Below are 14,844 nucleotides of genomic sequence, written 5' to 3'. Positions count from 1 at the left end.
ACAGGAAGCTGTAGGGCGTACTGAGCAGTCTGCCCACCTCAAAACTTTTGCAGGAGCAAACAGTACTGAAAGTGTGATCGCATATACCCCCCTCCCAACCCTGAACACAATACAGCCCATAAATGCAGAGTTTAAAGGATGCAGTGAGGGGCGGGGTCCATAATCTCCCAGTCAATGGCTGGCCTTTACAGCCTGAGACAGCATCCCACACAAGGGACTAATAAAACAGGGCCTACAAGAGAAAATGTCCTCATGAAAGAACTCTGCATATCCTTGGTATGTCCAGTCCTGTGCTCACAATACTGGTCCCACTGCAGACATGCAGAGAACTCCAAGGCCAGCCCCCAAGTGTGTGTGTGGGGGGGGGTTGTGGGCTGAAAAGAAGAGCAGATGCCACGAGTCTGATGCCTGCCACTTTGAACAGAGCCGGTTGAGCAAAGTATGTGTCCAGCCTCCCTCATTAGACATGCATTTCCAGCTGGGCTTGGAAAATCATCTGCAAGCCCAGGCTGCATCTGCAACTCTGACGCTCCCTGTCTCCAGTTTCCGTGGCACAAAAGAGATCTGTGATTCTGAGTTGGAATGGATCCTGTGGGTCATCAAATTCAACCCACTTCAATGCAGTAATCACAGCTAAATAATTCCTGAAAGACGGCCACCCAACCTCTGTTTAAAAAGCTCCAATGAAGGAGAGTCCACCTTCCAAGGCAGCCTGTTTCTCTGTTGGACAGCTCTTACTGTTAGACCATTTTTCCTAATGTTTAGTTGGGAGGAGGAGGAGGAGGAAGATGAAGAGGATGTGAGGTCAGCAGCCCTTAGAGTATCAGTTCAACACAGAAGCAGGATCAAAAAGTCAGCACAAGGACAGTCTAGGAAGTTTTGTGGTCCCCATCCTCTCCTTTTACTCACACAGATACACCAGCATACAGTGCAAACCAAGTTCCACACTGATACTTCCCCAAAAGGCCTCCTTGTATTTTTAATTATTAGCAAAGACAATGCTTGGCTAGGAAACATTTTTAGTATCTATATACTTGATGCAAAAGAAAGTGCAGATAGCCTGCCCTGAGCCTTTAATGTTAAGACAGATGGAACACCTGTGGACCTCCAGAAGTTGTTGGGCTGCAGCCCCCACCGTCATCTCTGATCATTGGCCATGCAACATCTGGAGGGTCACAAGTTCCCCACCCCTAATTTCATGGGAGAGCATTTTCTATCAGTCAAAGTTGGGGTGATTGTTCCTGGGTGCCAGCTGCCCCTCCCTCTTTGCCTTCCCTTATCACAGACAAGAAATTGACCAGCCAAGAAAAAAGGCAAGAGTTAAAAAAAAAGTGGGGGGGGGCCTTCCCGCATCCTGGGTGAACTCTACACTCCCCCAAAGACAACAAGCACCTCTGCTTCCTATTTGGGTTAACTTTTCATGGGAGGCTGCCTCTCCTTTCCTTTCTTCTCCCTGCTACTGACACCCAGGCAGATAGAGAAAAAACGGTATCCCCTCAGAAATGAACCCCCTGCAAGACAAAGGAAAGAAGCTCCAGCATACCTTCATCCTTCTGCCAAGAGGCTCTGTAGCACAGGGTGAACCACCAAAAGCGTAAAGCCCAATGGAGGTCCCGCTCTTGCCTCCTCTGCAGCTGAAGCCAAAGCCAATCCCAAGAGTAACCAATGAGGGGGCTCCAGGCAAAGAGCCAGCCTATTCACAGGCAAATGCTCCCTGCTGAAGTGCCAGATGGAAGAAGGGGGCAGGTGGGGGGTGCCGGAGAGAAGGGTTAGAGAGTGAGGGGGGGGGAAGCTCCAGGGCCTGTGAGGGACAGCACTCCATTACTGCTCCTAAGCAAAAAAGCTGTTACAGAGACAGGCACCAAAACAACACACACACACACACACACACACACACACACACACACACCCCTCCTCCTCCTCTCAGGGGTGCCTGGTGCTCTTTTGTCCTTGCTTATAGGAGATACAGAGTTTCCCATTCTTTCCAGGAACTTAGAACGACTACTATTATAACCTACCCCCAACCTGAGGCATTTGAACTACTTGCTGACCAGTGGTGGCTTGTACAGGTGAATGAGTCGCCACAGATCAAACTTTACTGGCAGGACTCAAATGCCATCACTTTCAACAAAGGCAGTTGACACATTCAGCCAAGAGGAATCAAGCCTCTGTGAGTGACATATGTATTTCCATGACGGGAATTAGGAACTACAGAATGTAACCTGTGATTCTTTGGCAAAGAATATTGATTTTTCTTTTTTAAGTACAGAAAGTAGGACTGTTTTCTGAGAAGCCTCAATGCCGCCCAGCCACTTGCCAAGACACAGAATGTGACCTCTAGTCCCAAATTTCTCTTGAGGCAGGGAAGTGCTGGGATGCAACTCAGCTGGTATTAAGGCTAGTAGATGGCATGGGTATGGGGTTGTTCACACTTCTGTTTGTCCTGTGTCTAGAAAGCATGGGTCCAAGTGATTTTCTGATTTTCTCCAGCTTTCTAGGCACAGGTCCAATTGGTTTTGCCTTTGTCCTGCCACATTCCCTGGAAAACCCACTCTTTAGTACTAAATTGGAACAAACATCAATGTGCGGAAGACCCAATTGCCCTTTGTTCCGATTCAGTGCTAAACTGCTATCAAGCATGCATTTCCTATAATAAACATAGCTGTCTTATTTCCATACTCAAAGTCTCACTGTGATTGCTTTCAGGTTAAAAAGCATCCAAACAAGGATCCATGACTAAGCTCAACTTCTGCTGTGGCATATGAACGCTGTATGCTAACACACACACAGAGAGAGTGAGCGCAAGCCACATCATGACATTGAATCTGAGCAGATGTTACATTAGGGGACATCTGCCTCCCTCTACAGAACTCACCTGGTCAAAGAATTCATACAGCTTAATGGTCTGGCCTATCCGGCTCCTGCTGGCCTCCAGTTGGCTGCAGAACCTCTGGAACTGGTTTCTGTACATCTGCAACTTGATACCACACCCTGCGTGCAGCTCAGCAGAAAAAGCATCTTCCCACTTGTCCATCTCTCTCAGAGATTCCCAACCCTTTTGGCAATATTCCTGGAAACAAAACCCAACAAGAAATCATTGCATCGCCTCTGGCGGATACATGCAGCTTCTCCTGGAATAGCAAAGATTCTGAATGCTGATTAAGCTGACTATTCCAATGTGGTCCTGGGACCTTTCTCAGCATGAAGACCAGCACTGGTCATATAAGCCTGCCTGGTGGAATCGTCATGACTCACCAGCCTCTGGAAAGGCTGTGAAATGTGGGCAAAGACCAGGTGGGTTGAGCTGAAGGGGTGTCAACATGGGACAGAGATGCATTAAAGTGGTCTTTCCAGACTACAACTCCCAACAGCCCTAGATGTCAAAGATCAGGGATGGTGGAAGTTGTAGTCCTGAAGATCAGGGGAGCACTATGGGCCCTTTGCCTAACAGTGTGTGTGTGTGTGTGTGTGTGTGTGTGTGTGTGTGTGTAGGATCGGAGGTACATGACAAAGAAAAATAAGAGGCAGCCAGTGTATATGCCACAGCACTGCAGGCAAGAAATGTTCCTGCCAAAATCCATCTCATCTTTCCTCCTCACAGCTAAGCTAAGAAGCTAAGCCACCCAGGCACAGGTTTGCACAGAGCTTGCAAATGCAGGGGAAACCTCTATTCCTGAATAGAGACGAGAGCTGCCCCCAATACCCTTTTCACTGCCTCACTTGCTCTGTTCTCCTAGTGCTGGCTTGGCTGCCCCACAGCTCCAAGTTCTGCTGCACTTCAGCCCCAGTTCCTAGTATCCCCGCTAGGGGGAAGTCTTTTGAAGGTTTCAATCCCTCCTTAATTTACTTCTCATTTCCCTTTCAGAAGACTATTTGCAAGTATAGCTGGTTTCTTCCTGCTCTCCAGAGTTAATGTTGGAGAGACAAGTTACTACGGGTGTAAGGTAAAAAGGTAAAGGACCCCTGGATGGTGAAGTCCAGTCAAAGGCGACTAAGGGTGTAACTGACCTGCTCTAACAGTAGGTGGTGATGTAACCTCTCTTGTCACTTGGCTAGAGTGCATAGTTTCCTCTTTATTGTTCAAACGTCCTTTCTAACGTCTCATTACTGTTTCTTCTGCTGAATCTAGCTGTGCAACATTGCTTACCGTTGCTTGCACAGCTGCTTACTCTGCTGTGTGTAATATTGTATTATTTTCTCAGTTCTACTAGAAGTTAGAATGTTTGTCAAAATTTCATGACATCACAACGGCTCTTTTGACTGCTGCCAAGAGTTTTGTAATACAGACTGGAATAAGGGAGGGGGAACAGTGTCCTGCAACTTCCACTCCAACACTGTTGGAAGGAATGTTTCATTTTAAAATCTGTGTTTATATATTTATATATATGTGTGTGTGTGTTTGCGTGCGCGCATGCATATATGAAGAGAAAGGGCACATAAACATGGACTATATTAGTAAAAATAACATACAAAAGGGCATTATATTAAAAGAAATTGCTCACAAAAATGTGTGCATTAGTCTAAACTGCATTTAATAATGTATTTATTAGGAAATATTTCCACTAAATGCTGAAGAATGTCCATGATTTTTTTTAAATGCAAATTGCTGCAGAAATGTGGAGAACTGAATTTGAGATTGGAAAAATGAGAAAGGGCCTGTTCACACTTCAGTTTGCCCTGCGGTTTCTTAGAATTTGCATAAGATCAGTAACACGTGTCCAAAAGCTTTTCATTTATATCCCAATGTAGAAATGCAAAAAACAAACAAAACAAAAAAACAAACACCATGCTTTTTATTGCTGTGTTGGAACAAAAGAAAAACCCCTTTAAGCCCAAATAGAAATTTGTTCCCCTTCTGATCCAATCCTTTGTTGGGCACCTGAACAGAAAAACACTCATTTTCCTTTGTGGCACATTGTGCGAGTGTTCCTCTTTCGCCTCTTTCAGAGATGCCTCCTTGAAATAGCATGGAGAAAGATGTGGCTTGGGAACCCAGAATCCCGCACAAAACTGCACTGCGACAAGCAGAAGAACATGGAACAAATGGATGTGCATATAAACCCTGAGAAAGCTAAAGTGGACAGATCTTTCCATCACTGGTTCTGACGTATGTATGTGCACATACGCATATAAAAACCAGGAGACTCCCAGTCTCCAGTGAGAGATCAGATCCTAAAGTTCACCAAGGCACAACCAATGTACAACGCAAGTTTTCTTTGAGCCAAGGTTCTTCAGAGCTTAGCCTCAGAACCTCTTTTCATGTCAGTGCTCAGCCTTGGAATATGATATAATAATGAAAAAGTGTTTGCCTCTAAACAAAGCAGCCAACCTGTGGATTTGCGTGGAGAGTGTTGGGAGAGGACTTACATTTGCAATGAGCTCGAAGTCTTGGAACTGCCTCTGTGCTTTAAGCAAGACCTCCAAAGAACCATCCAGCTCACTCAGCTCCGTGAGCCGTGTTTGACCAACATTCTCCATCCATCTGCTGACCTACAAGAGGCAAAAAGGTAGATCAAGGCCAGGAAGAAGCCTCTCCGCCTTCAGAGAGCAAAACCACACGCTCCTGTTCCTGGAAAGAATGGGAGTCACCCCGCCCTTTGGTCTACCAGTGAAAGAGTGGTGCCTCCTCCACCTCCCACTTAAGGGAATCTCCTCTCCTCTCAATCATTTAGCCTTCTAGATTATTATTATTTTTAATCTCTGCCATGTGATTCTGTGCTACTTTCAGATTTTGTTCTCTTTTCATGTTATTTATTTTTATCCTGTTTTGTGTTGTAAGCTGCCTTCAGAACTTGGCAACATAAAAATACTTGGAATGAATAAATCCATGTGCTTGTCATGACAGAGGGCGGGCTCTGGAGCTCTTTGCTCAACACTTTTTATGAGGTATCTTGACTCCAGAGACTGGGACAGTGCAATTGTGGCACTTCACATTGCTCCTAGAGTTCCTAGATGCTGCTGCTCATGCTCCTAGCACAGTCCTTATATTGTGGCCGTTTTCAGGAGCCTTACCTGCCAAGCCCCAGGGAAAGGCCCTGTGTAGGTGCCTCAATGTCCCACTGTTCTTCCAATAACAGAAACTTGAGTCTAAACTGGATGCAGGATGCACATATATCTACTGACCTCTAAAATGCCAGAGCCTTCTTACCAAGTGGTGTTAACCTGCTCCAGTGATGGATCACACCCAATCAACCTCAACCCCAGGGTACAACACTGAGTGGCCAAAGGAGGTGAAAGAAACTCCCATCGGCCCAAGGCCTGCCAACCACCACTATTTCAGCCCCGTCAAGATTTAATTTCAGCCACCCCAGGTGCTGTTTAGTGGACGTTCTGCTTCACTGTCACCACCAACCCCTGAGCCCGACTGTGCATAGTTTTTGGCCAGCACAGCAGTTAAAAGGATTGGGTTGTAAATCCATCTGAGCTGCCAGAAAAATGTCAACAAACCTCCCGGAAGCTTTCTTCAAAGGCTCCAAAGTCTATCACCAGCTCCAGGGCCTGGATGCGCTTGTTTGACATCATCACCAGCTGATGGATGCCCTCGTCCACTCCATTGTAAAGCGCAACAGCTGCCTCCAGCGCATCTCTGAAAGGGAAGCATGGCCCAGGCATCATCAGCTGGAGTTCCAGTTTCTTACAACCTGCTACTGTGGGTACTGCTTAAATCCCTGAGTCATGCTGTGACTCAAACAAAGGCCCAAGATTCCAGCACATTGGAGGGTGATGGGGTGACAGAGGAGGGCACAAGCTCATTGCACAGCCATGTGGCAGGGCAGAGAAGAGATGCCAATGACTTCCGGTTTGGTGCCGGTCAATGGCGGACGGGAGTCCGACGGCTCCGTCCTCCGCTAGGCTTTAGGGATTACCGTGCCTGCGCCACGGGTCCCTTAAAGCCACGGGAAGAGCGTCCCGTGGACTGCTAGCTTCGTGGGTCCCAGACGTGCCGTCTCCGCTCCTGATCGACCCTCGTAAGGGGGAAAATCAGGCGAGCGAAGCTCCGGCACGGGACTGAAGAAGCGACTGCCTTCGGAGGATCAAAGCAGCGATCCCGCCAGACTCGAGCACCCGGCACTTCCGACATAGAAACTTCCAAAGAAACTCTGTAAGTAAAAGTTTTGGACTGTTTGACAAGTTTGGAGAACACTGCTTGCAGAGGAAACTTTAAAAGGAAGCCTGTTCCCTTTGAACTGTTTGAGCGAGCTCGGTAGCGCTAAAAGATTAAAGCCGCGACTAACGGGAAAAGTTTTGCGAACTCTGCCAAACTTTTTAAAAGTTGTTTAAAAGTTGTTTGAAGGATGTTTAGAGACTTAAAAACAGTTGATATGGCAAAAGAAGACACCGCTCGCCCTCTGGATTAGGATTCCGGGTCGGTAGCGGGCTGCAATTTATTGTTGCCATTTTTTCTTTGTTGGTGTTTCAGTGACTGTTTACCAGTGGAGACATTTTGATTTCTTTGTAGCCAGATACAAGTTACTTTATGGACTTGGTGGTAACACTGCAAGTGAGAAACAGCTACTGACTTGGGCTATTTAAAATAAACCCTTCTTGGCTTTAAGGAATTTATAACTTTGGAAAATCTGAACTCTTTGCCTAAAAGTTGGATTTTTGGGACTGGTGTGGGCTTCTGGCTCAGCAGGCTCTTTGTTCTCAGAAGTGAGCTGCTGGCCACCTGGTGTTTACTTTTGGGACTGTTGGTCTTCTGCTGTGAATGTCTGAGATAGTTACCACAGCAACTGGAGTGACCTTGAGATTACAATTGCAGAGCCTACAGGAAATGGACACTAGATCTAAAACATCTAGCTCTGCACAAAAAAGAGGCTCTGTCTCCCTAACTCTTCAGGAACAAATGGAGAAATTGGTTGCTAGTGTGGCAGAAATTGCAGCAGGATTGAAAAGTGTGACTGAAGGGTTGAAGCAAACACAAGATTCAGTTTCATCAGTAAATACAACAGTGAACTCTGCAATAGAAAAACTCCAAGTTGATATAAAAGCTGATATTAAAAATTCCACACAGACCTTGGAAAAATCAATTGGCCAAATTGAGGAGAACGTAAGGAAGAACAGAGAAGAAATTAATAAAATTGGGCAGGAGGTGACCACTTTGAAAAAGGACTCTGAGGAAATTAAAGTGGTCAGAGAAAAAATAAAAAAGGTGGAGGAAAAATTGGACAACTTAGATTTGGAGCAGATAGAGAATATTGGAACACGACAGAGAACTGTTGAAGAGTCTCTTGCTTTTCTGCAACTTCACCAGAGAGAGGGAAACATTCGTCTAAGGGGTCTTCCAGAACTGGAAGGGGAAGACCTAAAAGCCTATATTGTGGAGCAATTTTCAACATACTGGGAGTTAGAAGAGGTAAACGTCTCAGCACGCATAGTGAAGGCCTTCAGATTCGGACCAAGAGGTTCCAGAGGAAAGAAAAGCACCAAAACAGTCAGCGACTGTTTGATTGTGCTACACGATAGACACGATAGAGACTATTTTCTGGACTTACATTACAGAAACAACCTGGTGGTACAGCAGAATAAAGTAATTTTTTATAAGGATATCCCCAGATTTTTCCTGGACAAAAGAGCTCCTTACAACGACTTGGTGACTGAGCTAAGAAGAAGAAAAATCTCCTTCAGTTGGGAATTTCCAGAAGGCCTTGCATTTACGTTTGAAGGGAAAAAGATAAGAATAAGGTCCTTGGCGGAAAAGCAAAAGTTTCTGGATAAGCATCTGGAACAATTTAAAGGTACCCCACTTGATCCAGCACAGTTTTACAAGTTTCCAGAAGTATTTCCACCACCGCCGGGACTACCAGGACCAAGTCAGGATCCAGAGGAAGACAAGAAAGGAGAGGCAACTGGAGGAGAAGAATAAATAAAGAAATGGCGCTCAAGTTAATGACTTGGAATGTTCGGGGATTGAATCAGAGACCAAAGAGACGCAGAGTGTTTTACAGCATAGAAAAGAAGAATTTGGATATAATATGTTTACAGGAAACCCACATAGTCCGACGTCACAGAAGATTACTACAGAACAAAAAATTAGGCCAAGAGTTTATATCATCGGACAAGGTCAAGAAGAGAGGAGTAGTGATATACGCAAAGGAGAAATATAGCCCAAGACAGCTATTTAAAGATGAAGAAGGGAGATACATCGCAATTGAAATTAATGTACAAGGCGAAAAACTTTTGATTCTGGGACTTTATGCACCAAACGATGGAAAGTCGATTTTTTACAAAAAATACATGATTTGCTGTTGGATTATTTGGACTACAAGGTAGTTTGCCTTGGAGACTTTAATGGTGCAGTTTCCACATTAATGGACAGATCTCAAAGAACCAAATTAACGAATGATGGGAAACTCCCAAAGACTTTTTTTGAAATGGTGGACAATTTGAATTTGGTGGACTCTTGGAGATTAAAAAACCCTACAGAAACAGAGGCAACTTATTTCAGTGAACCTCAGCAGTCATGGTCGAGGATAGATTACATCTGGATCTCGAATGAATTGGCTCCAAAAATACAAAAGGCAGAAATTGGTCCTAAAACGCTTTCAGACCACAATCCGGTACAGCTAAATTTAAAAATGATTTCCAAGGATTCTTTTAGATGGAGAATGGATGACGCTTTGATGAGAGACACCAAGCTAGTAGAAAGAGCGGTGAAAAAGATGAAAGAATATTTTCAAATTAATTGGAGTTCCGAAGTGGAGAAAAGAATCGCCTGGGATGCAAGCAAAGCGGTAATGAGAGGATTCCTCATAAGTGAAAAAGCAAAAAAGAAGAAACAACAAAATGTAGAAATGGAGAGACTGTTGAAATTAATCAAAGAAAAGGAAAAAGAATTAAGAGGACACCCCAGATGTGTTAAAATTCAAAAAGAAATTAAATACTTGCACAAGAATTATTGTGGACATTTTAGAAAAACTGGAGAGAGACATAAACACAGATGCAGCACTATTGTTTGTGGACGCAGAGAAAGCATTTGACAAAGTATCTTGGACATTTATGAAAAAGAATTTGGAAAAGATGGGAGTTGGAGAAAATTTTTTGAATGGCATTAAGGCCATTTACACAGAACAAAGAGCAAAAGTAATAGTAAACAGCGTGATATCGGAGGAGATTGAAGTCGAGAAGGGAACAAGACAAGGGTGCCCTATCTCCCCTTTACTTTTTATTACGGTCCTGGAAGTCCTCCTAAATATGATACGAAAAGACAAACAGACAAAAGGAATTAGAGTGGGAGAGAAAGAATATAAACTACGCGCCTTCGCAGACGACCTGATGTTATCCCTGCAGGAACCGGAAAGCAGTGTCCCCAGAGCTTTGGAATTAATTGAACAATTTGGACTTGTAGCTGGCTTCAAATTGAATAAGCAGAAAACCAAAGTTTTAGGTAAAAATTTGAGTGCAGAACAGATCCAAAGAATACAAGAAGGCACTGGCCTCAATTTTGTTAAAACAGTAAAATATCTAGGTATCAATCTCACAACCAAGAATTTGAACCTGTACAAGGACAATTACGAAAAACTGTGGATGGAGATAAAGAAAGATATGGAAATATGGACAAGATTAAAACTGTCGTTAATGGGAAGAATAGCTGTGATAAAAATGAATGTCCTACCAAGGATGCTGTTTTTATTCCAAGCCATACCAATTTTGGATAAACTGGATTGCTTTAAGAAATGGCAAAAGGACCTATCAAAGTTTATATGGCAGGGCAAAAAGCCTAGAATCAAGTTTAAGATCCTAACAGACTCTAAAGAGAGAGGAGGCTTTGCCCTGCCGGACTTAAGACTTTACTTTGAAGCAGCGGCCTTTTGCTGGCTAAAGGATTGGTTTAAACTAGAGAATGTTGATGTGTTGGACTTGGAAGGACACGATAATATGTTCGGTTGGCATGCATATCTTTGGTATGACAAGGTTAAGATTCACAGAACTTTTAAGACTCATATAGTTAGAAAATCCTTGTACCAGGTCTGGACTAGATATAAAGACTTGTTAGAGAGAAAGACCCTTAGATGGATCTCTCCAGTGGAGGCCAAAGCCTATAAGAGACCGAACATGTCTGCAAACTGGTTAAGATATATGGACATATTGCAGCAGGAAGGGGACTCTTTTAAGCTAAAAAGCTACGATCAGGTGAAAAGTCAGGTCCCCGATTGGCTGCATTATCATCAGGTATATGAAACATTTAAAATGGACAAAAAAGTTGGTTTTCAAGTAGAAAAATCAAAACTGGAAACAGAACTGATAGAATCGAACTTTAAGAACCTTTCCAAAATGTATAATCTTCTGCTAGAGTGGCATACGAAAGATGAACTGGTTAAATCGTCAATGATAGATTGGGCGAAAGATGTAGGACATAATATTATGATGGATGACTGGGAGAGATTGTGGCAGAAAGGTATCAAATTCACTGCTTGTCATAGTTTAAGAGAAAACATAATGAAAATGGTTTATAGATGGTACTTAACACCAGTTAAGATAGCTAAGATGAATACCAGAATGTCAGATGTTTGTTGGAAATGTAAACATGCGAAAGGTACCTTTTTTCATATGTGGTGGTCGTGCCCAGCGGTAAATGCTTTCTGGGACAAGATTTACAATGAGCTTAAGAAGGTAATGAAAGTTACCTTTTGTAAGAAACCAGAGGCATTTCTTCTGAGCATAACCAATGAAGAGATACCCAGTCAAGATAGAGTGTTTTTTATGTATGCCACAACAGCGGCAAGAATTTTATTGGCAAGAACATGGAAAGGTGAAGAGATACCAACGGTGGAAGAATGGCAGATGAAGATGATGGATTATATGGAACTCGCAGAACTGACCGCCAGAATCCGGGACCAGAGGGAGGAGAAGGTGTCACAGGACTGGAAAAAATTTAAAGACTATTTAATTAAATCAGTTAAATTGAATATTTGAGCAGAACTAAATAGAATATCGGCTTTAGTAGATTTATGATAGATAAAACTGTCAAGAGGAAATTTTTTGTGCGAATGATTTATTTGTTAAAAATGTGTTAAGATTTGATGTTAAGATAAGATTTACAGTTGAATAGTTATTGGATTAAGTAAAATTAAGCATATTAAAAATTTGGGCAAATGTTAATTGAATAAGATATAAAGCTACCTTGAAGATGTATAAGATTTTGAAGACAGTGGAGGGAATGGGGGAAGTCCCCAAATAGAGAAGATAGAAACAAGGAAAGTATGAAGATAAATGTTAGGTTAAGGTTTGTATAAGCCTCTTTTTCTTTTTATTGTCATTGTTTGATTGTGTTTATTTAGTATGTTTTATGTTTTATGGTGTTAATGTTGGTGTTTATGTTATGCTTCTTTTTTGTGTTAATGGAAAATAATAAAAAAAATTTATAAAAAAAAAAGAAGAGATGCCAATGTTCCACTGCCCTCCAAGAGCTTCACTTCCCTTCTGATCAGGATGCAGCAAGCAGCTGCTGGTTTCCTCTCTTCTGGCTGGATTTGTGGGAGTGGGGAAAGGAAGCTCTCCTTGTGAATGGCTGCATGGCTTGCCAGGCTGCCTCAAAGTTCATTTCATAACCAGCAGCATCTCAGTCTGCCCTGAAAACATCTGAGAACTACTGTAGGTGGAGAAGGTAGCGTGGACACTTTTTCAATGGCACAGCCACAACTGGTACTACCCCCACCCCCCATTACTCCTGCTGACAAGATGACTGGCAAGCTTGCACAGAGACCTTTCCTGGTCCAGAAGCTCATCCAATCAAATAATTCATCTTCCCTTTTCACCCCAATCTGGGGCAAACACAGCCACGGCTGCCTGTTCTGCTCTGTGCTGTGCAGGAGGCAGCAGTCACAGCCAGTCGAAAGGGGCCTTCCCTAGGCTGCGCTCAAAGCCTTGAAGAAGGATCTGGTAAGCGGAGCAGTGGGGTAAAATGTTTAGGGTGGCAGAGCGCCAGTATGCCTTGCCGCCTGTGCTGAGCTCAGTAAAGGAGGTTACCCCACACATACTTTCCAGATCAAATCACCAGATTCAAGCAGGCCTACAACAAAAAGGAGATGCTTGAAGTGGGTTTAGAGCCTCCCCCTCCCCACCGGAATCTGTTTTCCTTGGCCAATGTTACTTTGTAGGGGGGTGGGGGGAAGGTTCCAACAGCAAGTGCCAACAAATGTCTTGTGTGATTCCAGGGTAATTTTAGACTCCTGTGTCTGAAAGTTGCTTTTGGCAGGACTCCTTTTTGGAGATTTCCTTACCAGGCTGAAGGCTCTTTCTCTCACTGAAGGGCTGGTGGGGGTGCTTGAGAAATAAGGAAACTGAACTCACTCAGTTTCAAAAGGAAAATGCAGGCACTCTTAGCGGAAAAAGGAATGTCTTCAAAGCCAGCATCTCAAATACGGGCCAGCAGGGGGCAAGCCCTTTGTCTTATCACCACTGGCCCTGGCAGGGAGAGCTCTCTGCCCCATGGAAGAGTCTTCTGAGCCCACCCACAGTGCCTGAGCATGGCCACAGGCCTTTACAAGGCAAGCCGCAGACTGGAAGGAGACATTCCCAGGCTGAACCAGGTCAGAGCCAAGCAACAGGCAGCCATGACTGGCCTCAGGAGGCAGGGCAGAGCCAGGCCATCACTCTTGCAAAAGCATCAGAGGGAACTGGCAGCCTTAGGACAGCCCAGGTGGGAGCCCAGGCATACAAAATGGGGGTTATCCAAGTGTTGGCAGAATGGCTTGGAACTCTCTTGAGGGCAGTAGGGTTGTTGCTGCTCAGCTTGTTACTTGTCAGCTAAGCGGGGCTTCATCAGCTCTCGTGGGGTCTGAGCTGAAGGTGACTAACCAGGAGATTCCTGCATTGCAGGCGGTTGGACTAGATGACCCCTGGGGTTCCTTTCAACTCTACAATTAAATGATTCTAAAAACAAAGGCTGCTTCAAGGAGGAAGGGCAGGATATAAATTCAATAAATAAATTCAATAAATAAGGTTGCAGTGGATAGCTCAATTAAGATGTCAACCCAGTGTGTGGCCAACAGTGTGAAAAAGGGTTAATTCTATGCTAGGGATCATTATTAGGAAAGAGATTGGAAATAAAACTGCCAGCATAATAATGCCCCATTATGCAATCCTATGGTGCAACAACACCAGGAAGACTGTGTACATTTCTACCAACCTCATCCCAAAAAGGATATTATAGGGTTTGAAACGTTCAAAATGATCAAGAGGGTGGAGCAACTCCCTTATGAGTAAAGGATACAGCCTTTGGCTTCTGGTTCACTTCCAGGCATCTCATTCAGCAAAGGAATGTGGAATCTCTGGTCCGAGGGCTAAATGTGGCCCTCCAGGGGCCCCCACTCACCCATAGGACTCTCTCTAGGCCACACCCCTTCCTGAGCCACACCCACCAGTACTGCTTTTGCCTGGGTAGAATGAACTCATATAGTATTTCTTTCTTTGTATGCGTGATGCATGCATGAGCAGAAACTAGATAGCTGTATGAAGGTAAAACAAATTCACACCCATTGCTTTGCCCACTTTTGCCTCTAGTCCCACTCACCACTGTGATGTGGCCTCTGGAAAGCGGCCCAGAAGGGAATGTGGCCCTCTGAAAAAGATTCCCCATCCCTACTTTTGGATTCTGATTGCTGGAGGAAAGCCTTCCATATGGAAGGGCCCTGAACTTCCATTCAAGTGTAGTGGAAAGTAACCCCCAAAGGAAAGCCGGGGCTCATTGCTTGGGTCATTGGAGCTTGCTTACAGCAGACTCCCCAGAGCACTGCTGGAAAAGAGCATTGGTACAAAGAGCTGGTTTGGTACTTGCAAACTTAAGAAAAGCCTGCTGGATCAGACCAGTGGCACATCTAGTCCAGCATCCTGTTCTCACAG

General features: G+C 44.2%; 1 protein-coding gene across 2 annotated transcripts in view; it reads right to left on the bottom strand.

Moving 5' to 3' along the window:
• PLEKHG4 (pleckstrin homology and RhoGEF domain containing G4) overlaps nt 1–14,844 on the bottom strand; it is a 59,727-nt gene that overhangs the window by 11,111 nt on the left and 33,772 nt on the right. For both annotated transcript variants that reach the window (XM_033157300.1, XM_033157301.1), the window contains exons 11-13: nt 6,448–6,586; nt 5,368–5,490; nt 2,876–3,070 (exon numbers count right to left, since the gene is read on the bottom strand). In XM_033157300.1, the coding sequence (XP_033013191.1) occupies nt 2,876–3,070; nt 5,368–5,490; nt 6,448–6,586 (457 nt within the window). The remainder of the gene's footprint in view (nt 1–2,875; nt 3,071–5,367; nt 5,491–6,447; nt 6,587–14,844) is intronic.

This window comes from Lacerta agilis, chromosome 8 (assembly GCF_009819535.1).
Source record: "Lacerta agilis isolate rLacAgi1 chromosome 8, rLacAgi1.pri, whole genome shotgun sequence".
In the NCBI taxonomy this organism is placed as follows: domain Eukaryota; kingdom Metazoa; phylum Chordata; class Lepidosauria; order Squamata; family Lacertidae; genus Lacerta; species Lacerta agilis.
This window is presented reverse-complemented; position numbering and strand designations above follow the sequence as displayed.